Consider the following 26,731-nt stretch of genomic DNA (forward strand, 5'->3'; position numbering starts at 1 on the left):
TGTGTGATTCAGGTGCGATGTGGGAATCGGCACTGTATGGCAGGGTTTCCTGCATCGCACCAGTGTGAAGCGGGACTTAAAGCGGTAAGAAACCCAAACATAGGTTTGCCAGCAATAGGTGTTAGGGGACTTTTTTTTTTTTTTTTTTTAAGACTAGTTAGGTTTAGGCTGGAATTTTACTTTAAAGTGTATGTATGATGGCGGGGGGGGGGGGGGGATGACATGCACACTTTGACTATATTTTGTCTTTGAAAATGTTGCAAGTACAGACAAATAGCTGCTGAAATCCAAAGAGCTCCTAACTTCCTGTAGTGAGCTGACAACACTGCCTCTACGCCACTGAAATCCCGAGCAGTGTTGTCAGTGCTGTCCAGTTTTCCCCTGCTAGACTACAGAACAAACCCCTTCTGTAACAGAGAAGAGGGGGTGTTCTGTAGTCTAGCAGGATAGAACTGGACAGGGTTGGCATTGCTTGCTGTTTTAGTGCGTTATCGTCTGTATGGCATGTGTGAACTTCATCGTCTTGCTGCCCACATAACACACATGTATGGTGGCAAGAGAGGTGGGCTTTAAAGTATTATTCAACCACTTGACCACTGGGCACTTAAGCCCCCTTCCTAACCAGACCAATTTTCAGCTTTCGGTGCTCTCACATTTTGAATGACAATTACTCAGTCATACAACACTGTACCCATATGAAATTTTTGTCCTTTTTTTCACACAAATAGAGCTTTCTTTTGGTGGTATTTAATCACCGTTGGGTTTTTTATTTTTTGCGCTATAAATCAAAAAAGACTGAACATTCGATTAAAAAAAAAAAAAAAAATTCTTTGTTTCTGTTAAAATTTATTGCAGAGTATTGGCACAGTGTTGCAGAGTATTGCAGATTATTGACACTGAGCAGCGCTGTGGGCACTAAACATCCAGCCCACAGCGCTGCTGCAATCTCTCCCCCTCCCCCCTCGCACTGTACCCACAGTACACAGAGGGGAGGGAGGAACCGGCGTCATGACGTGACGCCGGATTGTTTACAAGTGATCGCTCCGTCATTTGACGCAACGATCACGTGGTAAATGGCCACGATCAGCGGCTATTTACCGTGATGCGCTGGGTCCGGAGGGTCTGGGATATTCCCAGGGGGCGCACGGGAGCAACATTCTGGAATGACGTCCCACGGACGCGCACCCAGAATAAGCGGACCGCGCTGTAGCCGTCTTTCGGCTATGGCCCGGTCAGCAAGTGGTTAAAGGTTTGACTTTAAAATAAATAAACATGTCATACTTACCTGCTCTGTGCAGTGGTTTTGCACAGAGCAGCCCCAATCCTTCTCTTTTTGGGTGCCCCGCCAGCACTCCTTGCCTCCAATAGCAAGTTGCTTTCTATGGGGGCACTGGTGCGTGCTCACTCCTAAACCCCACTCTATGCATCCATAAGAGACACACAGGCTCGGCCCCGCCCCAGCTCTCTCCTTATTGGCTCGCTGGCTGTGATTGACATCAGAGGGAGCCAATGGCTCTCGCTGCTGTCTCAGCCAATGAGGAGAGGGCGTTCTGGGACAGCTGAGACTCTTGTGCACATCGCTGGATTGAGATGGGGCTCAGGTGTGAATTGGGGTGGGGAGCAGCACACAGAAGGTTTTTTTTACCTTCATGCGTACAATGCATAAAAGTAATAAACCTTCAGCCTTTACAACCACTTTAACTGCTTGCCGCCAAATGACGGAGGGGCGGTGCGGCTCTCGTTCTGGGACGACGTCGCCCCTGAACGGCTGCTCTTGCGTGCCCGGCGATCGTGGCCGCGCCGTGTTGCTAGGACACGGTGCGACCCCATTCTCTGTAAAGAGCCGATCACGCGGCTCTTTAACCATGTGAGCGGCTGTGTCCAATCGCAGCCGGTCACATGTAAACACGGAAATGCTGGTGATCGGCGCTCCTTGCCTCACGCTGACAGTGTGTGTGGCGAGGAGAGCTGATCAGCAGCATCTCCTTGAAGGGAACACCCAGACATGTAATCAGGGCATTGATTCTTAGTGCCCTGAATACAGTAAAGCTCCCCAGTGCCACCAATCAGTGCCTATTAGTGATGCCAGTCACTGCTGCCTTTCAGTGTCCATCAGTGCCACCCACCAGTGCTGCTCATGAGTGCCACCTATCAGTGCCCATCGGTAGGATATATAGTGCCTCCTCATCAGTGCGACCTAATCAGTGCCCATAAGTGTCACCTCAGTGTAAAAAATGATGCAAAGCAAACACATTATGCCTTTTACTTTTGCAGGTCAGAAAAAAACAAACAAAAAAAAAAAGGTGCTTTTCTTCCTCTTTAACCACTTGCCTACCGGGCACTTTCACCCCCTTCCTGCCCAGGCCATTTTTCAGCTTTCAGCGCTGTCACACTTTGAATGACAATTGCGCGGTCGTGCTACACTGTACCCAAACAAATTTTTCATAATTTTCTTCACACAAATAGAGCTTTCTTTTGGTGGTATTTAATCACTGCTGGGTTTTTTTTTTTTTTACAAAAAAAAAAAAAAGACCAATTTTGAAAAATTTTTTACTTTTTCCTGTCAGTAAATTTTGTAACTAAGTAATTTTTCGCCTTCACTGATGTGCGCTGTTGAGGCGGCACTGATGGGCACTAATAGGCTGAATTGGTGGTCATTGATGAGGAGGCACTAATATGCCACACTTATGGGCACTAATAGGTGGCACTGATGAGCACTGATAGGCAGCACTGATGGGCACTATTAGGTGGCACTGATGGGCACTAATAGGCGGCACTGGTGGGCACTGATAGGCGGCACAGATAGGTGGTACTGATGGGCACGGCTGGGTGGCACTGATGGGCATTGATTGACAGCAGTGATGGGCAGCACTGATAGGCTGCACTGATTGCCAGCACTGACTGGCATCACTAATGGGCACTGATTGGTGGCACTGGTGGGCACTGATTTGTGACACTATATTGCTAAATTGTAATCGGGGCACTGATGATCAGTGCCCTGATTCCATTCCTAGAAGTCCCCCTGCGTGGAGATGCCGCTGATTGGCTCTCCTCGCCACACACTATCAGTGTGAGGCGAGGAGCGCCGATTACCGACATCTCCGTGTTTACATGTGACCGGCTGTGATTGGACACGGCCGATCACATGGTTAAAGAGCCTCGGACACGGCTCTTTACAGAGATTGGGCCGTGCGTGTTGCTAGGACACGCGCGGCCGTTCTGGGTCGCCGTCATATGATGTCATTCTAGAACGAGAGCCGCACCGCCTCGCTGTCATTTGACAGTGGGGGGGCGGCAAGCAGTTAAGAAAAAGAAATTCACAAAGCATTTGGTGCAGCTGTGAATAGTAACCAATTGGCTTCTTACTGCAGCTTGCTCGGTTAGGCTTTGACAATAAAACCGGGAAGCAGATTGGTTACAATGCACAGCTGCACCAGATTCATACATGGTTTCGTTATTTAAGTCCTGATGAAGAGGGCGGAGTTACAGCCCCCCAAAACGCATTGACTTTATATATAAACTGTCGCTGGAATAAATTTGTATTTGGACTTGAATATTATGGTGTGATGTTTCAGTTCCAGATTCCTGGATCCCCTATCACAACCCAAAGTGATCGTGGAAACCCTTCGGTGTGCAGTGGCTGCCAGCCTACTACTCAGACTCTCTCTGTATACAACGCCCGCCATGCTGTTGGATGCTACCAATAATATAAAAAAAAAAAAAACTTTGGTGTTCCAGCACCTTTTCTTAGCAATAAATATGACAGATTCAGACCCCAACCAGCACAAGAAATGAGGGGGAAGCAATGAAAATGTATGGAGGGAGCTGAAACTTCGAGTTGCCAAGTGACAGCCAAGAAACCTTAAGGATTTAGTGAAGATCTGTAAAGAAGAGTGGACCAAAATCCCTCCCGAGGAGATGTGTGCGAACCTGGTCACCAACTACAAGAAATGTCTGACCTCCGTGGTTGCCAACAAGGGTTTCTCCACCAAATACTAAGTCATGTTTGGCTTGGGGATCAAATACCAGTACTTATTTTACCCACCGAACTGCAACTCAATTTATAACATTTGTTTAATGTGTTTTTCTGGCTTTTTGGTTGATATTCTGTCTCTATCATTTAAAATACACCTATGATAAAAAATTATAGACCCTTCATTTCTTTGTAGGTGGCCTCTGTTCCTGTGTAAAGGGGTATGTGTCCCCGTCCACCCAATCAGCTCTCACAGCTCCCCTCACTGAGCTCTGCAGAGTGTAACTTCAGCTCTCCGCCCCCCTGTTTTCTGAGCTCTCAGAGAAGTTTTATAAATTCAGAACTTTGAATGGATGTTGAGAAGACTGCAGATAGACAGGTACAGCTTATGTAGGAGGATTTGTTTCATCTCTTTATCAGTCACTTCACTGGGTATATGGAAGGGTTTACAACCACTTTAAATGTGTCTGTCATTTGTACGTGCTGGAGGCAGCTTGTAAGTTCAGAAGGGTCTAATGGTGTCTCTAAAGAATCGGTAGACTCAGGAGTCATTCAGGAGGCACATTAATTCTGTACAAAGTTTGTGGACAGTTGGTGCTCTTGAAGCAAACCTGTGCTTTGCCTATTCAGTGCTTTGCTTTAAATCCCCTCCAGCATCATCGACTTACCTTTACTGCATTCTGCTACCCTTCCATTTAGCACTGGGAGCTGAAGAAATACCCAGTTAAGGTCAGAACTCTGTGCAGGCCAGTCAGGTTCCTCCACCCCAAACTCGCTCATCCATGTCTTTATGGACCTTGCTTTGTGCACTGGTGCGCAGTCATGTTGGAACAGGAAGGGGCCATCCCCAAACTGTTCCCACAAAGTTGGGAGCATGAAATTGTCCAAAATGTCTTGGTATGCTGAAGCCTTAAGTGTTCCCTTCACTGGAACTAAGGGGCCAAGCCCAACCCCTGGAGGGGTGGCACAATACTTTTGGCAGTATAGTGTGGGTGAACGAGATTGGGGTGGAGGAACTTGAATGGCCTGCACAGACCTGACCTCAACCCAATAGAACACCTTTGGGATGAATTAGACCTGAGATTGCAAGCCAGGCCTTCTCGTCCAACATCAGTGCCTGACCTCACTGATGCGCTTCTGGAGTAATGGTCAAACACTGGCTGTACTTATCCTTTAAGCGGCCCACATTGCTCATTCTTAACCACTGAAAAACAATCCCACACCACAACCCCCCCTGCTCCAAATGATTTGGACCAGTGCACAAAGCAAGGTCCATAAAGACATGATGAGCGATTTTGGGGTGGAGGAACTTGACTGGCCTCCACAGACCTGACCTCAACCCAATAGAACTGGAAGAATGGCCAAACATTCCCATAGACACACTCCTAAACCTTGTGGACAGCCTTCCCAGAAGAGTTGAAGCTGTTATAGCTGCAAAGGGCGGAGCCAACTCAATACTGAACCCTACGGACTAAGACTGGGATGCCATTAAAATTCATGTGTGTGTAAAGGCAGGTGTCCTAATACTTCTGACAATATAATGTATATCTGATGCTAGCTCTGCATTAAAGGGTTAGTTTGCCTTTTCACAAAAATTAAAAGATGGACTACCAATACCCTCCCCACCCTTATGATCCCAACTGCAAGTACATTTTATAATCCTTATATGAAATGATAATTCTGCTGCTCTCTCCAGCTGGTGTAATGGTCCAGAAAATTGGTTGGTTCAAATATCAACCATGACACTACCCGCATAGAGTTTGCATGTTCTCCCTGTGCCTGCGTGGGTTTCCTCCGGGTGCTCCAGTTTCCTCCCACACGCCAAAGACATGCCGAGAGGTTAACTGGCTCCTGTCTAAACTGGCCCTAGTAGTGTATATATGAATGTGAGTTAGTGACCTTATATTGTAAGCTTCTTGATGGCAGGGACTGTCAATGTACAATATATATGTAAAGTACTGTGTAAATTGACAGTGCTATATAAGTACCTGTAATAAATAAATAATAAAGTCAAATATATATGACTTCTTTTTTGTAAAAAAAAAAAAAAAAAAAGCCAGTGATGGCCACGTGACCATAATGACCAATGAGAACCTGCTTCTTTTTCCCCAGATGCCGCCCCTGAAGAAACGAGCCTGAAAATAATTTTTATTGGTCAAGGTGGTTACATTGCCAGCGCTGACCAATGAGCGCTTGCCAATGCTCACATTATGCTGTTACTCAGCCTCCGGTGCTGTGTAGGGATATTTTCAACAGCTGGACTGTTATACCAGCTGGAGAGGGTAGCAGAAGATGAGGATCATAAAAGGGTACATCTTGCGGGGACTTCAGGGGTGGGGGGGTGTTGTGAGCTAGTTCACTTTTTCATTTTTTGTGAAAATCTGAACTAACCCTTTGATTTTGCTTTCATCTGACTAAAGCACCCCCTTTTTCTTCTTCCTGTGAACGTGCTCTCCTTATTGTTGCAGCAGCCATTTAATGCCTTGGTGGCATCACCTAAATCTGCAACAATGCCTCGCGTGCCATTCCATGGTTGTCATCACTGTCTGTGAAAGACAAGTGCACTTTATGTCATATTACTCATTATCCCAGCAGATGACTAGGTTACACATAACCTTTATTTACAAAGCAGTTCAGGAAAAGCTGGACATTACTTTGGTGGTGCATTCAATTGCGAGAAGCCAAAGGCAAGATAAAATATAAACTCAATGGGGTTAATTTACTAAAGGCAAATCCACTTTGCACTGCAAGTGCACTTGAAAGTGCACTTGGAAGTGCAGTCGCTGTAAATCCGAGGGGGACATGCATGGTAAATAAAAAACAGCATTTTAGCTGGCACATGATTGGATGATAAAATCAGCAGAGCTTCCCCTCATTTCAGATCTACTCCTCAGATTTACAGCAACTGCACTTCGAAGTGCACTTGTAGTGCAAAGTGGATTTCCCTTACGTAAACAACCCCCATAGCGTTGCCATTTTAAGTGATAACCGTCCTTTCCATTTCAATGTGATTTTGGTTTCTCTTGTACCTATACTAAGAACATCCCTTGAATCGTCTCTTGATTGGTCAACCTGTTATTAGAATGTCCTTGGATCTTCTCTTGATTGGTGGACCTGTTCCTTGGATTTCCTTTTGATTGGTGAGCCTGCTAAAAGAACATCTTGGATCTTCACTTAATTGCCAAACCTATTATAAGAACATCCTTGGATCCTGGCTTGATTGGTGGACCTATTTATAAGAACGTCCCTGGATCTCCATTTGATTGGTGGACTTATTATAGGAACGTTCTCGGATCTTCTCTTGATTGATGGACCTACTAGTAGAACATCCTTGGATCTTCTTCTAATTGTTGGACCTATTATAAAAACGTCCCTTGGATTTCTTCTTAAATGGCGGACCTATTATAAGAACATCCTAGGATCTTGTCTTGATTGGTGGACTCTTAATATAAGAACGTCCTTGGACCTCCTTTTGATTGGTGGACCTACAATAAGAATGTTTCCAGATCTTCTCTTGATTAACGGACCTAGTATTAGAAAATCCTTGGATCTCCTCTTAATTGGTGGACCTGTTATAGGAACGTCCCTTGGATTTCCTCTTAATTGGCGGACCTATTATAAGAACATTCTTGGATCTCATCTTGATTGTTGGACTTAATATAAGAACATCCTTGCATCTCCCTTTGACTGGTGGACTTACTACAAGAATGTTCTCAGATCTTCTTTTGATTGCTGGACCTACTAGTAGAACATCCTTGAATCTCCTCCCAATTGGTGAAACTGTTATAAGAATGTCCCTTGAATTTCTTCTTAATTGGCAGTCCTATTATAAGAACATCATTGGATCTCGTCTTGATTGGTGGACTTAATATAAGAATGACCTTGGACCTCTTTATGATTGTTGTACCTACTATAAGAACATCCTTGGATCTCCTTTTGATTGGTGGACCTACTATATAAATGTCCTTAGATGTCCTCTTAATTGGCGAACCTGTAAACTCCTTCATGTGAAATGTTAAACCTTTTGGAAAAAAGTCCTTAGATGTCCTCTTAATTGGCGAACCTGTAAACTCCTTCATGTGAAATGTTAAACTTTTTGGAAAAATCCAGGTACAAAACAGCCAGGATAACATATAAACATCCTCCAGCACTTTTCCAGAAAGCACCTGATATCATTGGCTACATGAACTTAAAAAAAAAAAAGTCAGTTTGGTGCGTCATCTGGTGCTCCACAGACCCCGTACTGAAATTTCAAGCCATGTGATAGGTGTCTATCGAGAAGCTTGTCTATCCAAGACACGCAAAGCTTGCCAGTGGAGGCTGCGCAGTTAGTTCCTTCTTGTAGTGAAGTCTATGCTACTGCCGGAGTTGGGCTTATACAAGTCGTCCTGCTAAAGTCAAGTGCCAAGGGAAGAGAAGATACTTCCATCTTCTCCTCAGAAGGGTTAATAACTATTTGCAGCCTGACCGGATAAAATCAACGGCTTGTTTTGCCCAAACCGCTTTCCAAGGCTTGACTAGGCTGTTCATGTTGACAATCAGTTTGTTGGTCCGACTGTCTTCTGGTCCGGCAATCAAGTAGTCTGTGCCTAAAAATGAGATAAATTGTTACTTAACTTGCTTAAAATTGTGCTTTCCATTTCAATGCGGCCATTTGTGTAAAGGGCCAGCCCATCCTAAGATAAGTTAAATTTACAGCCTGGACTAAGTGAAGAAAAAGAAATTCCAGAGAGCCGCACATCACACAAAACCTCTAAGAAGCAGAAGCAGTTTCAGCCCAGACTCTATCCAGGCCATGCCCCCTGACATGTTTGGCAAAACGCGTCAGTGCATGGCCTGAATGGAGTCTAGGCTGAGGCTGCTTCTACTTCTTACACTAGTGTTTTGTGTGATATGCGTTTCTTGGGATTTTCTTTATTTCCTTCATTGATTTCCACGGAGCTGTGACAAGCCCTTTCCCTGCCTGCACTCCCAGTAGTTGACAGTAGATGAGGACCTACCAGATGCTGGAGCTGCACCCTTAATCTTTTGTATGGGGTCACAGCCTGGACCAAGTCGGCCCCTGGCTTTTTATATGTCTTGGATGCTCCAACAGTGAGATCTCCCCACCACTATTCCCGGCACTGTTCCCGTCCATATGGGACTTTTGAGGGCTCCCATCTTTGTGTGTTCCAGCTCCTCTTTTTACATTCTCCATATCATAAAATAAATACAAAATCCCACAAGGATGGTGGAAATCCCTCATAATTGGCACAGCAGATGTGCAGACCCGGGAACTCAAGGAAGAGATCTCACCAATAGAGCTCCCAAAAGATAACTAAAACCATCAGGGGGGTTAAATCTCTAGCATCTACCAAAACTGAAATTACTTTTTTGGGTTGACCAAGCCATTAAGACAATCTGTACTAAAAGTTACACAAGGTCAATAGCATACTAAGGAAGGTGTGGTACACGCCAGGTGCTGACTCTCTGGGGGTGCTGTGGCTGCATGGTGCAACACCAAGAACAAATATAAGGCAGCCACAGCACCCCCCCGGTGGGTTGCCACCCATTGCTCTCCTGATGGCGGGAGTTCAGAGGCAAGGGGAGGCTCATCCTCACAGAGCCGATGGAAGGACTTCCCCTCACTCTGAACTCTCGCTGCATATGGAGGTCTGTATTGAGAGGAGATGGGGGGACAGAGTTAGGGGTTGATTTACTAAAGGCAAATAGGCTGTGCACTTTGCAAAGTGCAGTTACACTCTGCAAGTGCAGTTACTCCAGAGAATAGTAAATGAGGTAAAGTTTCACTTTGCAAAGAATACCCAATCACGTGCAAGAAAAATTAAAAAAAACAGCATTTTTGCCCGCATATGATTGGTTGTTGGAAGTCAGCAGAGCTTCTGCTCATTTACTAAGCTCTGGAGCAACTGCACTTGCAGAGTGCAACTGCACTTTGCAAAGTGCACAGTCTATTTGCCTTTAGTAAATTAACCCCTTAGTGTCTTTACTAAGAGGTCTGTACTGGGAAGGCTGGGGGGGGGGGGGGGTCTGTACTGAAGTGTCTCTACTGGGGGAGGTCTGTAGTGCTGTACTTGAGGGGTCTGTACGGTGTATGGGGGGGGGGAGTAGGCTCAAGTTTTATTTAACTATGTCCCTTAAGGCCCCTTCCACTGTTAGCACAATTTTGTCACACCCTACACCTACATGGCACAGAAAATTTTAACACTACATGCCAAACTCTCCAATATAGGTAAAAGGGGCAGTGTCTCAACCATGAGCCAAATGTTTGACTTGCAGTGAGGTCCCGCAATGTAAATTTTGCTGTTTGTCAATAAAAAAAAAAAAAAAAAAGCACAGGCATCAGAATGACAAGCGTATCGCCCTCTTGAAAAGCAATGCACCACTAGTGTGAAAGGAGTAGAACTATAGGCAAAACTTCTTTTTTTTCCCCCATTTTATTTTGGATAGTGTAAGGGAGAGTTGCAACCCTTTTTTTCGCCATCTGTGTCCCATTGGGGAGATTTCTCTTCAGTTCCTGTCCTATAGCCAAATAGGAAGTGAGAGCAATCCCTGCAAATTTCAGGGAATCTCTTGGGACCCCCCCCCCCAGGTCACCAGAACTAGTGTCTCCTTTGGAAGATTTCCCCTCTATTACTGTTCTGGGGAAAAAACAAGGTTTGGAATTTTCTTTTACTTTCCCTTTCAGTGATAATGGTAATCAGGACAAATAGAGAAGGTGAATCTCCACAACGAGGACATAAATAAAAACTGACAGGTACTCTGATCTCTCTCTACTCTATCCAAAACTTGAAAAAAAAAAAAAGGTTTGCCTCTAGGCCAGTTCACACTGCTGCGACATGAAAGTCGCGGGACTGTCGATCTGACTTTGCCCTGGAACTGTGTTCGGTCTGATATCGATCCGACTTCTATGCGACTTTAATGATCAGGATCCGATTTTGATTGAGAAGAAAAAAAAACAGCATGGGGTCCCCCTCCCAAAATCAATGCCAGACCATTATCCGAGCATGCAGCCTGGTAGGTCAGGAAAGGAGGGGGAGAACGAGTGACTGGACCCATCATGCCCGGAGTGATGACGTCACAATGGGGCGGGATCTCCGAGAGACATCACCACATAGCCATGCCCCGTAGTTATATAAAAACGATCAGACACCGGAGCTGACAGAACGGTGGGAGTCTTTTTTTGACGACGGCCATGGTGATTGACGTTGGAGCTACCACGGGGACATTATTCATTTTTAATAAAGTAAATGTCAAAAACTGTCTCATGTTTTTCTTACACTACAATGTTTTTTTTTGGGGTGAACGGGTAGGGGTACTATATATGCCATACTCGTTCACAAGGAGGGGGTGGGATCTGGGGGCCAGATTCCGATAAGCCCCCTGCCCTCAGAACCCCACAACCGCAGCCCAGGAGGGATAACCCTTGACCCCCCCCGCCCCACAGCACCCCCCTCCCCCATGTTGAGGGCATGTGGCCTGGTATGGTTCAGCAGGGGGCGCGCTCACTCGTCACCCCCCCTCCTTTTCTGACCTGCCGGGCTGCATGCTCGGATAAGGGTCTGGTATGGATCTGAGGGGGGGGGCCACGCCATTTTTTTTTGTTTGTTTTTTTCAATAAATTTTGCATTGTTAACATTGCCTCTGAGCATATTACAAGTCAGTTAAGATGCTGATCCGATTTGGATGCAACTTCCATTAAATTCAATGGGCTGAAATTGAACCCAAGTTGGACCAAATAGTGCAGGAGCCTTTTCAAAAGTCGGACCGACACAAGTCAGACCAGTTAGGATATGTAGGATATGTAAAGGTTCATTTAAAAAAAAACAAACATGTCATACTTACCTCCTCTGTGCAGTTGGTTTTGCACAGAGAGGCACCGATCCTCCTCTTCTGGGGTCCCTCAGTGGCGCTCCTGGCTCCTCCTCTTCTCGAGTGCCCCGTTGGAGAGCTGCTCCCCTTCGGGGCATGCTCCCATGTCCTGCTGCTGCGTCCGTTGACACAGATAGCAGGACTCGGCCCTGCCCCCCCCAACGTTATTGGATTTGATTGGCAGCAGCGGGAGCCAATGGCTGCGCTGCTATCAATCTATCCAATCAGGACCCGAGACATCGGCTGGAGCTGGTGTGCTCGTCCCCGTCGCTGGAAAGACCGGGTTCAGGTAAGTAAAAGGGGGGCTCTGGGGGGCAGCTGCATCACAGGAGGTTTTTCACCTTAACGCATAGAATGCGTTAAGGTGAAAAACCTTGAGAGTTTACAACCCCTTTAAGACGGCTCTCATACGGAAACATTGATTTTTACATGTCATGCGACTTGTGCGCTCAAAGTTGGAGCAACTGTCGCACCAGTGTGAACCAGGCCTTAGTTATACTTTAAGGCAGCAAACTTATTATGGCTAACAGATGAAAAAAAAATTACCATTTTTGAAAACTCATTGCACACAACACTTGTGTAGCATTGTGCATTGGGCTCCATAGTAAAATACATTGGATGCTATTCACAATCAATGGCTCTGCATTGCACATATGGGCAGTGGGACACAGGCAGCAATAAAAGCTCACTGGGGGTTGTAGCCCTTCCTACATCTATCTGCAGAAAATATGGTACAAAATACATGGCGAAAGTTACACTCATCACAGAAAAGGATCACCGTTGGCAATATCCAGTCAGCACTTTACCACCGCTGCAGCTGCAGGGGAGATCTACAGTATGTGAACCAGAACATAACTGAGCTTTGCAGAAGATGCTCAAAGCAGGTAAAAAGCAGACCTTTTCACCCATATTAACCCTCCACAACGCACCCCCCCTTCCCATCCTGCCATGCCATGCTATGCCATGGGCAGGTACAGCCAATCAAATGCCGCTCAGTGCGATCAGAGACTACTCTCTTTACAATGACAAGTGTTAGAGCCTCTGATCCAGCGGAGATGGATAGGCTGCCCTGCCAGCTCACGTCTAATGAACGGCCCGATTCATTCAGCTCCGCTTGTAGAATGAACGTTTTGGACAAGAGACAGAAGCGAGTGATCTGGTCCCCCGCGCGGCACAGACGTGTGGGAACAGAGAGGGCACTGTGTCTGCCGCCAGTTTCTGGGAGAGAATAGAAAACTGGTGTTCGCTGCGGGGTGCCCACTCCTGACCCTCTGAGGAGCAGATGAGGCTTGTGCCATGCTGTGTGGGCATGACCCGCGCCCAGAGCCGCACTGTTATGTTTCATAGTAGGGTTGTCCCGATACCACTTTTTTAGGACCGAGTACAAGTACCGATACTTTTTTTCAAGTACTCGCCGATACCGATTACTGATACTTTTTTTTAATGTCACGTGACAGTGTTTTTTTTTTTTTTTTATCAGTGCTTTTTTTTTGGGGGGGGGGAGGGGGTGAACAGTGTATGTGTGTGTGTTTTTTTTTTTATTTACAATTTTTATTTTTTACAATAATTTTTTTTTATTCTTTATTGCAATATGTGTTTTTTTTTTTTTTGTTTTTTTTTTAATCAGCCCTGTTGGGGGGCTTTGGTGAGATATCAGGGGTCTTAACAGACCTCTGATATCTCCCCCTTGAGACAGAGAAAGAGACAGAGGATAGAGATTCCCCAGTCCCTTTCTCTGCAGCCTCAGCTGCACTGAAAATGAATAGAGAGAAGACAGCGGCTCCTCTCCATTCATAAACTGACACATCGTAATCACAGGAGATTACAATGTTTCAGTTATGTGAATGGACAGAGTCAGCTGACTCTATCCATTCACAAAGGAAGGAGGAGGGGGACGGCGGAACGGAGGGGGACAGAGAAGGAGAGGGGAACGGAGGGGACAACGGAGGGGGACAGCGGAGAGGCACAGGGAAGGAAAGAGGAACGGAGGGGGACAGCGGAGAGGCACAGCAGAACTGAGGGGACAGCGGAGGGGGATAGAAAAGGAGAGAGGAACAGAGGGGGACAGCGATCACCGCTGTATGTCACTAAAGCCGCTGAAAGCCGCTGGGGGAGAATCTTGTAACTCCCCCATGCGCCGATCACAGCTGTCTTCTACGTATCGGGGGAAGCATCGGGAGCATTTGCCCGAGTACAAGTACTCGGGCAAATGCTCGGTATCGGTGCCGATACCGATACTAGTATCGGTATCGGGACAACCCTATTTCATAGTCACACTGCAGGCGCTAGTAAACCCAAAAGCAAACATTTATTATATTGCAGCTTACCAATTCTTACATGTGGTGGCTGCATTCATTTTCTTTTTTTTAAACTTTCTTTCGTTTTTTTTTAAGCTTGTGATCCGGCCAGTAAGTCCACAAGCTGTCCTGCAGATGCAGCAGTAACAGGGATGGGACAAACCATTTGCCACTGACAGGGGGTGCTTAAAATGATAAGCTTTTATTTATTTATGTAAAGCCTTTATCCCAAAAGAAAAGAAATTGTTTGCTGTAACGATCCGTGCGGCCGGCTGCTCCCATAGGCGATCAAGTTAACACTCTTTGATCAACTCTTTGGCCTTGGAGGACCGAAGCGAGGTCATGACGTCACTTCCGGTCCAGGCTGGAGAGATTTTTTTTTTTTTAAAGCAAAAGATCAACACTTTTTTTTTTTTTTTTTAATCTTTTTGCTTTTAAAGGTAAAGAAGAGACTTGGGGTCTTTTTGACCCCCAGATCTCTCCATAAAGAGGACTGGTCATCCTTATTTCTATTACTAGGGATGTTTACAGTTTAAAGTGATAAAAAAAAAAAAACATAATAATTAAAGGAACAGTGTAACAATAAAAAGTAAAATAAATAATATTAAAAAAATAATAATTCAAAGCACCCCCATCCCTTCGTGCTCGTGCGCAGAAGCGAACGCATACGCAAGTCGCGCACGCATATGTAAACAGTATTTGAACCACACATGTGAGGTATCGTCACAATCGTTAGAGCGAGAGCAATAATTCTAGCAAAAGAATTTTCAGGCCCCCATCATACCAGTGGATTTGCATGGCAACACCCTGACCCGCTCCAAAGGTCAGGGTGACAGCTCCTCCACCGGACGTTGACACACCAATCCTAGCCAAAAGGCCCGGGATGACCCGGCCTCCGGCCAGACCGGTGCAGCACCCATCTTCACCAGGGGCACCCTTCTGACTCCCTCAGAAAGGGGACAGGTTGAAGGGGGGTGGGCCTAGATAATGCTGGACATCCTCCAGCCAAGAAATGAGACGGGGCTCTATCTGACTTCCTGCAGCTTCTAATGCACATTGTGAGAAGCTCACAGTGTGCAGTGAAATCAGAGGAAGCCATTTCAGTCCAAGAGAGGGGCCGGTACAACTGTGCAAGACTGAAGGGAAGCAACCGTCGCCCTTCCATTACAGGTGACAACGTGGAGATCTGCCTGGATCATGTGCTGCATGGTGGCTCCGCATCCCCGGGAACATACCTGGGTTAAGGATGGGGCAGGTGCAACCACGATTGGTCCACGATTCCGGATAGATGCTCCGGTTGTTTCTTCCAATCTTGACTTTGCCAGATTTCAAGACCTTCTTGACTTTCACCACCACCTCAGCGTGGGTGCCTTTGTCGTGAGCGGACAAGATCCGAGCTTTTATCACTGATAGAAAGACAGAAAGGCTCATTAGATATCACCATTCCTATCAGAATAAAAGGGTGACCGCCTTCGGGATGAACAAAGTTGAGAGTTTTCATGACAACGAAACTGCAGTAAAAAATTGTGAAAGTTCAGAAGAATATACGGAGGAAGGACGTCTGCTTTCCTTTTATATTACAGTGTTGTGTGTCCCCCCAGGGCACAATGTACATGTAGTACTATAGTACTATGTCCCATTTTCTTATATGCCATGGAAGGCAAGCTACACTATATTGTCAAAAGTATTGGGACACCTGTTTTTACACGCCCATGAACTTTAATGGCGTCCCAGACTTAGTCCATAGGGTTCAATATTGAGTTGGCCCACCCTTTGCAGCTATAACAGCTTCAACTCTTCTGGGAAGGCTGTCCACAAGGTTTAGGAGTGTGTCTATGGGAATGTTTGGCCATTCTTCCAGAAGCGCATTTGTGAGGTCAGACACTGGTGTGGATGAGAAGGCCTGGCTGGCAGTCTCCGCTCTAATTCATCCCAAAGGTGTTCTATCAGGTTGAGGTCAGGACTCTGTGCAGGCCAGTCAAGTTCCTCCACCCCAAACTCACTCATCCATGTCTTTATGGACCTTGCTTTGTGCGCTGGTCCAAATCATTTGGTGGAGGGGGGATTACGGTGTGTGTGACGGGAGTCACTGTTGGGCGCAGGGTGACCAAGAAAAGAATGAACCCTGAGAATATGATTGGATTACTTAAAATGGGACAGTAATATTTATCCACAATATCTCCCAGGATATATGTAAAGACTATTCTTGGTTTGTTTGATTCTGAACTTAACATGTTAGTTGAGAGAGCTGATCACATTGGCCTCTAGGACTGGGTAGGAGCCGGACAGTCTACTCCTACTATAGTTTGTTGCCTACTAGGCTGAGGAGGGGGGGAGATCACTGTTTGTATTGTTAGTTGTAATTAGTTGTAATTAGCTCCTGCTATTGTGAGAAGATGCCCTGTGTTTATACTAATGTGTGAAGCTCGGTGACCACAAGTCTGTCGTAAAGGTCATGTCTCTGAGCCACCTAGTCTGGGTAAATGATTTAGTAAACTAGCTCATGTTAATTAGGTTTCTGGTTACAGTTATATTGTTAGAGTAATATGAGCAGGAGGGGGGAACCTCCTCTTTAACTGTATATAAAGACTTGTAATTTTGGTTCTAATAGAGAGTCTGATTCCTGTTTGACCCTCCGTACAGAGCCTCGTCTCGTACTTGGGGGGAAGAATTATTCGTGTGGGTTTCTTGTTTCGGCTGATTGGAGTGTTTGGTAGCTGCCTTTGTGTTCGGAAATGGAATGTCCTAAATGGCTTTAACCCCTTTCATACTCGGGGTGTCGTTACAGTGTGGGGTTGTTTTTCAGTGGTTAAGAATGAGCAATGTGGGCCGCTTAAAGGATAAGTACAGCCAAAGTTTGTTCTGCACTCCTCTGACCCGTTTTCAGCAGACAGCAGGCTGGAGCCCACTGTCGGCTGATGTCACCGAGCCGGTCCAGGTCTGGAAAGGATCGCGACCATATGGTCGGGATACGCCCACATGCCTGGACTGGCACCCAGCGAGCCACTGAGAGCCTGAGACGGCTGCTCCCGCCCCCTCCACAGCCCAGCGCTCCAGTGAATGAGGGAGGGGGAAGAGCAGAGAGCGGTGACTGACAGTCGGCAGCTCTCTGCTCAGGGAGCCTTGAGAACCGAGCGATCGGCGGTGTTTGATTGCTCAGTTCTCAGTGATAGAGTCGTGGGGGGGGGGGGCGCATATGCAGCATCCACCTAGGTAAGTATGAATCTAAAAGAAAACTCAAACCCCATACTTCTCTTTTAAAGGCCTGATGAAGGGGGAGTGAACAGCCAAAAACGCATTTGGCTTATTTTTATTATTGATTCTTAAAATATCTTTCTGGAGTCTGTTACCATTAGTGTGTCCCCTGCCTGTTATGTTTTACATACTGTAAGAGTATACGACCGATGGAGGTCCAGCTTCGTTGAACACACACAATAGATATGATTGTCTTACATGCCATTTTTAAAATGTATTGATATTTTAAAAATTACTTTTCCATTTCAGCCTACAGCTTTTATGATTACCTGTATCTGTCAGATAAAATTCACATTGAGATTCCATTTCACTATAGCAACGGAATGCAATTAGTAGCTGGGGTCTTCCAGAATCCTCACCCCCCTGCTCCTGTGATTGGCTCACTGCCTCCATCACTGAACTGTGAGCTGATCCTTAGGTCCAGTTGCAGCCCATGCATGAATTACCGCATCCTCAGGCTGCTATGATAATGTCGTAAGCATGCTGAGAAAGTCTATGGGGGGGATTTACTAAAACTGGAGAGTGCAAAATCTGGTGCAGCTCTGCATAGAAACCAATCCGCTTCCAGGTTTTATTGCCAAAACTTAACTAAACAACCTGAAGTTAGAAGCTGAGTGGCTACCATGTACAGCTGCAACAGATATTGCACTATCCGGTTTTAGTAAATCAACCTCTATAAGTGTTACAGATTTGTATATTAAAAAAAAAAAAAAAATTGCCTTGACAAAGCTGGACTACTCTTGAGATCTTAATTGCATGTGGCATGAGATTTAAACCCCCGCTGACAACTGCTTTGTCTGCATTACGTCAATTTCAGTTGGGGCAGTCATTAGCAAGGATGCTCACATACAAAAAGGACTTTTTTTTTGGAATTGGGGGGGGGGGGGGGGGGGGGGTATTGCTGTATGTTAAAAGGTTAGATCACACAAAAGTAAAACCCTCTGGTTCTGATTCATCAAGCTGACGAACCACTGAAGGCACCTTTAAGTGTGCTTCAGGCATGCTAAGCTGGCCTCTCAGTCAGTATTCTTCTGTCGTTTTAGCATGCCTTATGCCGCGTACACACGAGCGGACTTTACGGCAGACTTTGCCCGGCGGACGGGATTTCGTCGGACAATTCGATCATGTGTGGGCTCCAGCAGACTTTGTTTGCTCAAAAGTTGGACGGACTTAGATTTGAAACATGTTTTAAATCTATCCGTCGAACTCGAGTCCAGTCGAAAAGTCCGCTCGTCTGTATGCTAGTTCGACGGACAAAAAGCCACGCTAGGGCAGCTATTGGCTACTGGCTATGAACTTCCTTATTTTAGTCCGGTCGTACGTCATCACATACGAATTCGACGGACTTTGGTGGATTGTGTGTAGGCAAGTCCGTTCATTCAGAAAGTCCGTCGTAAAGTATGTCGAAAAGTCCGCCGGGCAAAGTCTGCCGTAAAGTCCGACCGCGTGTACGCGGCATTAAATGCTAGTTAGCATGCCTGAAATTGAAGCTTGAAGAACTGGCCATAACCCGTGCAAATTTTAGCTGGTTCTTGGAGAATGGACTAAAATTCGCTCCACGTGTGGCCCTGTCGGCCACCTCCCTCTGAGCATCCTTCCATTGAAAAATTAAAGGAGCCGGATGGAAAATTGTCAGCTGAACAGCAGCTGCATCAAGCTACTGCTTCCTTTTTATTGAAGCTTTAGGCCTCTTTTCACACGGGTGTTTCATTTTCTTCATTCACTCAGTCACAGTATCTGGGGGCTCTCTTGTTAAAGGATGCTTCCAGATTCTGATAAGCTCCCCACCCGAAGACCCCCACAACCACCGGCCAGGGTTGTGGGGAAGAGGCCCTAGACCCTCCATGCACAGCAGTGCTTTACAACATTGAGGATATGCCACTGGACCCAGCTGTGGGCTGGATAAAATCTTCTTGGCCCAGGGACCATATGTAGCTTTTTGTGCGGCCATCTGGGTCCATACAGACACTAATCTGTGTTTCCCTATTGCCCTGGTAGCAGGGATTTCTTGCGGTATCATGTAATATGTCTCCTCTCAATGACTCCTGAAGCATGTCTCCAGCCTCCAACAACTTCTATAGCATGTTCTATGACCATCTCTTGTATCATGTCTGCAGTCTCTGACCATCTCTTATATCATGTCTGCAGTCTCTGACCATCTCTTGTATCATGTCTGCAGTCTCTGACCATCTCTTGTATCATGTCTGCAGTCTCTGACCATCTCTTGTATCATGTCTGCAGTCTCTGACCATCTCTTGTATCATGTCTGCAGTCTCTGACCATCTCTTGTATCATGTCTGCAGTCTCTGACCATCTCTTGTATCATGTCTGCAGTCTCTGACCATCTCTTGTATCATGTCTGCAGTCTCTGACCATCTCTTGTATCATGTCTGTAGTCTTTGACCATCTCTTGTATCGTGTCTGTAGTCTCAGACTATCTCCTGAGTCCTGCATCATGTCTGCAGTCTCTAAACATTTCTTGTATCATGTCTGCAGTCTCTGACCATCTCTTGTATCATGTCTGCAGTCTCTGACCATCTCTTATATCATGTCTGCAGTCTCTGACCATCTCTTGTATCATGTCTGCAGTCTCTAACCATCTCTTGTATCATGTCTGTAGTCTTTGACCATCTCTTGTATCGGGTCTGTAGTCTCAGACTATCTCCTGAGTCCTGCATCATGTCTGCAGTCTCTAAACATTTCTTGTATCATGTCTGCAGTCTCTGACCACCTCTTGTATCATGTCTGCAGTCTCTGACCATCTCTTGTACCATGTCTGCAGTCTCTGACCATTTCTCGTATCATCTCTGCAGTCTCTGACCATCTCTTGCATCATGTCTGCAGTCTCTGATCATGTCTGCAGTCTCTGATGATCTCTTGTATCAGGTCTTTAATCCCTGACCATCTCTTGTATCATGTCTGTAGTCTTTGACCATCTCTTGTATCATGTCTGCAGTCTCTGACCATTTCTTGTATCATGTCTGCAGTCTCTGACCATCTCTTGTATCAGGTCTTTAGTCTCTGACCATCTCTTGTATCTTGTCCTTAGTCTCTGACTATCTCCTGAGTCTTGTATCATGTCTGCAGTCTCTGACCATCTCTTGTATCATGTCTGCAGTCTCTGACCAGCTCTTGTATCATGTCTGCAGTCTCTGATCATGTCTGCAGTCTCTGACCATTTCTTGTATCATGTCTGCAGTCTCTGACCATCTCTTGTGTCAGGTCTTTAGTCTCTGACCGTCTCTTGTATCATGTCTGCCGTCTCTAATCATGTTTGCAGTCTATGATCATCTCTTGTATCATAACTATAATCTTTGATCACAATCTGTTGTGTGTCTGCTGTCTTTGATAATGAATATTCACTGAATTTTATGTGTGGCCCGTTGAAGTGATGTCAGAAACCACACTTGAGGCCCCTCATATCAAGAAAATTGACCACCACTGCTATAGTTCCTCTTGAACTCTCCAACCTCTACCAAAACCTAAAATACAACCAAAGCTGGAAACATGGTTGCTAGAATATGATTGGTTGATAACACAGATGGGTTCTCTGGACCCTTATGGTACTCACCATAGGCGTATTTCATCTGACAGAAGTCCATCATGCTGCCCAGCATTCGCTCTTTACACACACACTTCTCTGTGGAGACGAGGAGCCCGGTACAGGAGAAATAAGAGATACAAGAACAAATATTAAAGAGAGCCTGTCACCAACTGGAAATAGTGCAGGTAAAAGAAGGAGAATACAAGTGGAATGCATTTAGAGGGTTAATGCGTTTTAAGAGGCCAAGGTACTTTCCCTTCATTAGGGCTTGAAATTGTTATCAGAGCTTGCATGGACTCAGAGAAACAAGTTATTGGGAAATCTGTATTAAATCTAGCTTGTTTGCTGGGGGGTTGTCAGTTAACAGGAGTAGCCTAAAATTACCAACTGCGGCACGGGATACCAGTTTTTACTGATGTTCTACGAGCAAACACGCTAATTTAATACAGATTTCCCCAGTAACTTGTTTCTCTGAGTCCATGCAAGCTCTAAAAAAGATTACAAACCCAGATGAAGGGGGAAATGTGCTGGCAACTGAAAGCGCTGCTCCCTCGAAATGCACTTGACAATGCCCTTCTTTTACAGTGCATCCCGAAAGTATTCACAGTGCTTCACTTTTTCCACATTTTGTTATGTTACAGCCTTATTCCAAAATGGATTAAATTCATTATTTTCCTCAAAATTCTACAAACAATACCCCATAATGACAACATGAAAGAAGTTTGTTTGAAACCTTTGCAAATTTATTAAAAATAAAAAAACAAAAAAATCCCACAGCCTTTGCTCAATACTTTGTTGAAGCACCTTTGGCACCAATTACAGCCTCAAGTCTTTTTTAGTATGATGCTACAAGCTTGGCACACCTATTTTTGGGCAGTTTCCCCAATTCTTCTTTACAGGACCTCAGAAGCTCCATCAGGTTGGATGAGGAGTGTCGTGCACAACCATTTTCAGATCTCTCCAGAGATGTTAGATTGGGTTCAAGTCTGGGCTCTTGCTGGATCACTCAAGGACATTCACAGAGTTGTCCCATAGCCACTCCTTTGTTATCTTGGCTGTGTGCTTAGGGTTATTGTTCCGTTGGAAGATGAACCTTCGCCCCAGTCTGAGGTCCAGAGCACTCTGGAGGTTTTCATCAAGGATGTCTCTGTACATTGCTGCATTCATCTTTCCCTCGATCGTGACTAGTCTCCCAGTTCCTGCCGCTGAAAAAAACATCCCAACACTGCATGATTCTGCCACCACCATGCTTCACTGTAGGAATGGTATTGGCCAGGTGATGAGCGGTGCCTGGTTACCTCCAGACATGACGCTTGTCATTCAGGCCAAAGAGTTCAATCTTTGCATCATCGGACCAGAGAATTTTGTTTCTCATGGTCTGAGAGTCCTTCAGGTGCCTTTTGTCAAACTCCAGGTGGGCTGTCATGTGCCTTTTACTGAGGAGTGGCTTCCTTCTGGCCACTCTATCATACAGTCCTGATTGGTGGAGTGCTGCAGAGATGGTTGTTCTTCTGGAAGGTTCTCCTCTCTCCACAGAGAAACGCTGGAGCTCTGTCAGAGTGACCATCAGGTTTGTGGTCACCTCCCTGACTAAGGCCCTTCTCCTCTGATCACTCAGTTTGGCTGTGCGGCCCGCTCTAGGAAGAGTCCTGGTGGTTCCAAACTTCTTCCATTTTCGGATGATGGAGGCCACTGTGCTCATTAGGACCTTCAATGCAGCAGACATTTTTCTGTACCCTTCCCCAGATCTGTGCCTCCATACAATCCTGTCTCAGAGGTCTACAGACAATTCCTTGGACTTCATGGCTTGGTTTGTGCTCTGACTGTTACCTGTGGGACCTTCTATAGACAGGTGTGTGCCTTTCCAAATCATCTCCAAGCAACCAAATTTTCCACAGGTGGACTCGAATCAAGTTGTAGAAACATCTCAAGGATTATCAGTGGAAACGGGATGCACCTGAGCTCAATTTTGAGTGTCACAGCAAAGGCTGTGATATATATGTACATGGGATTTTTTCCTTTTTTTAGTTTTAATAAATTTGCAAATATTTCAAACAAACTTCTTTCACGTTGTCATTATGGGGTATTGTTTGTGGAATGTTGAGGAAAATAATGAATTTAATCCATTTTGAAATAAGGCTTTAAGATAACAAAATGTGGAAAAAGTGAAGCACTGTGCATACTTTCCGGATGCACTGTACCTGCAATAGTTAACAATTTTAAGCCCTGATGAAGGGGGAAGTGTGTTGTCCCCTGAAAAGCATCTGCTGTCCTATGTGATAATATTGCTAATCATCAAAGCACTTTCAATATTTGGTTTGGCACGTCTTTGATTTCTTTACACCTTGCCCAATGAGGGCAAGATGACACCATCTATTTAAAACCCACCTCCTGACCCAGTTATATGCACCTCTCTAGCAATGATCACCCGCCACTCCTTCCTACATCTCCGCCCCCACAAAATACCCGGTGCTTCTAGGTAATGGGAAAGCATGCGACCTCACATGACGGGAGGGTGAGGGATGTCATTGCTCACTGTAAGCTCCGACACCAACCAACATCAGGTATTTTTGCAAAGGCTGAAATGGAGGAAGGTTTGTCGGAGAACTATCGGGAAATCAAGTTTAGGAGGGTTGGGTGGGCTTTAAAGAGACCCTGTACCTTTGCCAGAATAAGCAAGCTAAAAGGGTCTCATTACCACCTGCCGACCGTATAACTTAAAGCGTAACTCCACCATTGTTGAGAAAAAAAAAAAACATTCCCCTCTGGGTGATCTGTGTACATTGCAAGGGTTATAACAAACTGTTGCAGATTCCTTCCTTTTGTTATTCTGAAGAAATCCCTTTGTGTTTGTCTGTGCCTCTGTACTGGGTGGGTCTAATGGGAGTGGTTTCATAATTAACTGTCAGGTGTGGAGCTGCAGGGCACTAATGGGGAAGTCTGCTGGACCTGCATCCCTTTAGACGTGTTCCTATTAAATGTATCTCTCAAAAAATGCCTGAAATCTGACTTGTATCTTAGGCAGACTTTTGGGAAAATTGGTGAGCCAATCACACAAGCAGGGAATGATGTTTCTGGGGAGTGGTCAGTACATATTCTGTGTACAGAACAACTCCAGGTAGCCATATTGCAATGCATTCTCCGAAAATTACATTGGCTGCAGATTGAAAAGGAAAGGTGATTTTTAAGAACATTCACTTACAACATGATTAGTGTTGCAATTATATGTGCGATATTATATTTTCTTTATTTGCTATTTTATTTTCCCACGAAAGTGGAGTTACCCTTTAACTATACGGTGGCAAAGCGGCACTGCTGCTACCTAGTATGTGATTTGACATTCCTGGGTTGGAGGCGTGCACGTGAGCCGCCCGCGGCCCGCTCCTGCTCTGATTATACACAGCGGTAGCTGATCTGCTGGATCCCGCTGACTCGATACAGCCAGCACCCGCCGATCATCCAGTACAGAGGCAGAACAAGGGTCTGCCTATGTAAACAAGGCAGATCACAGTTCTGTCAGTAGGGAAGGCATGGATCCTGTGTTCCTGCTAAGCAGGAACACAGGATCCATGCCTTACCTGGTAAAAATAACTCATACACTGTAAAAAAAAAACACAGGTTAGTAAAACAGTTAACCCTTTGATCACCCTGATGTTAACCCCTTCCCAGCCAGTGTCTTTAGTACAGTGACAGTGCTCATTTTTAGCACTGATCACTGTATTAGTGTCGCTGGTCCCCAAAAAGTGTCAATTAGTGTCAGAATGCCTGCAGCAATATCGCAGTCCCGCTATAAGTCACCGATCTCCTAGTATTTATTTATATATATATATATATATATATATATGTATTTATTACTAGTAAAAAATAAATATATCCCACAGTTTGTAGACGCTATAACGTTTGTTATAGCGTCTACAAAATATGTAGCAGAATACATATTGGTCTAAATTGATGAAGAAATTTGATTTTTTTAAATCTTTTTTTTTTTATTGGATGCGTTTTATAGCAGAAAGTACAAAATATTGTGTTTTTCTTTCAACATTGCTGGTCTTTTTTTGTTTATAGCGCAAAAAATAAAAAACGCAGGATGTGATCAAATACTACCAAAGGAAAGCTCTATTTGTGGGAAAAAAGAACGTAAATTTAATTAGGTTACGGTTAAGGTTTAATTGTCAGTTAAAGTAACGCAGTGCCGTTTTGCAAAAAATGGCCTGGTCATGAAGGAGGTAAATCTTTTGGCCGGCAAGTGGTAAAGGCGCCCTGTAAAAAAAACTTGCGCAAGCTTACATTAAGTCCAGGCTTGGCCATCACAACATTACCTGGATGCCTTAACGCCGAAAATCCCTTTTCGTCGTTCCACTTCCACTCGTCCTCGCTCTCATTGGCTGGAGTCTCTATGAAGTCAGGGATCCTCCCACCAATTGGAATGTTTAGATAATGTTCATTGTCACTGCTGCAAAACAGAACAGGGCAACACTTTTCTGTTAAAAGCTAAGACTTCGAATGGAGCGCTATTCCAAAAAAAAAAAAAAATAACCCTTGCTTTTAGGAACTTTAAGGCTGAACTCCGGGCACAAAAACCTTCATTCAAATATTTTCCTCAAGAGCCACAAAGGATAGAAATCCACTTTGTGAGCACCAAATACTCAGATAGAGAACCTGTGCAGAGAGCAGAGCTGTGGGAGGGACCCTAGCTGGCTCCACCAATTGCAGAAAACTACAGGAGGGGGCTTTCATGTAAAGAGGGAACTCTGGAGGGGCTCTAATGTAAAGGGGGAACTCTGATGGTCTGAGGTTTATTTGGAATCTCTTTGCCTTCCCCGGCTCCACCAGAACTGTGTACAGTAAAACCTCGGTTTGAGAGTAAATTGGTTTGAGAGCGTTTTGCAAGACAAGCAAATTTTTTTAATATAGTTTGACTTGATATACAAGCGATTTCTTGATATACAAGTAGCGTCATGTCACAACTGAGTATAAAAGAGAAGAGAGACGCCTCTAAGTGTAGCAATATGGTTACATTTATTGAAGGTACAACATTTAGCAACATATTGCTACACTTAGAGGCGCTCTCTCTTCTCTTTTATACGCTGGAGCTCCTGCTGGATTTTGCTTCTAATCCCCTTGTGGAGGCTTCCATTTGTGGATGGACATTTTATAGTTACACAACCTGGTCACATTGCTATAATCTTTTTATATGGACTATAAACTGAAGGACTTATGAATAAATGGTTGTGGAACGAATCATCTGAGTTTCCATTATTTCTTATGGGGAAATTTGCTTTGATATACAAGTGCTTTGGATTACAAGCATGTTTCTGGAACGAATTATTCTCACAATCCAAGGTTTTACTGTATTTCTGTTAGAGACATCTTCCCGTGGAAAGGAAGTGAGGGAAAATCTCCCAAGTGGGTTCTACTTGAAAGGGTAACTCCACTCTCATTGGGAAAAAAAAAATGTAGCAAATACAAAAAAAAAAAAATTGCATATACAATTCAGACACAAGTCATATTGTAATTGAATGTTATTAACTACTTGCCTACCGGGCACCTTCACACCCTTCCTGCCCAACCCAGTTTTCAGCGCTGTCACACTTTAAATGACAATTGCGCCCTCATGCACCACTGTACTCGTGTGACATTTTATCATTTTTTTCACACACATAGAGCTTTCTTTTGGTGGTATTTATTCACCTCTGGGTTTTTCATTTTTTTGCTAATTAAAAGGAATAAAGACAGAAAATTTTGAAAAAAAAAAAATAAAACTTTTTCAGTTTGTTATAAAATTTTGCA

At 44.9% G+C, this 26,731-nt stretch overlaps 1 protein-coding gene across 2 annotated transcripts in view; it reads right to left on the bottom strand.

The window, feature by feature from the left end:
* Nucleotides 1–6,573: 6,573 nt before the first annotated feature.
* The window catches only part of LOC141102784 (netrin-4-like), a 60,396-nt gene continuing 40,238 nt past the window's right edge, over nucleotides 6,574–26,731 (bottom strand). The window contains exons 7-11 of one of the 2 annotated variants that reach the window (XR_012235200.1): nucleotides 25,261–25,394; nucleotides 20,969–21,037; nucleotides 15,378–15,548; nucleotides 7,543–8,562; nucleotides 6,574–7,087 (exon numbers count right to left, since the gene is read on the bottom strand). Coding sequence is in view for 1 of the 2 variants with exons in the window: in XM_073591777.1 (XP_073447878.1) it covers nucleotides 8,426–8,562; nucleotides 15,378–15,548; nucleotides 20,969–21,037; nucleotides 25,261–25,394 (511 nt within the window). In the remaining variant the exon portion in view is untranslated. Of the gene's footprint in view, nucleotides 8,563–15,377; nucleotides 15,549–20,968; nucleotides 21,038–25,260; nucleotides 25,395–26,731 lie in introns of both variants that reach the window. The other variant, XM_073591777.1, reaches the window with a different exon arrangement.

This window comes from Aquarana catesbeiana, linkage group LG07, assembly GCF_042186555.1.
Source record: "Aquarana catesbeiana isolate 2022-GZ linkage group LG07, ASM4218655v1, whole genome shotgun sequence".
In the NCBI taxonomy this organism is placed as follows: domain Eukaryota; kingdom Metazoa; phylum Chordata; class Amphibia; order Anura; family Ranidae; genus Aquarana; species Aquarana catesbeiana.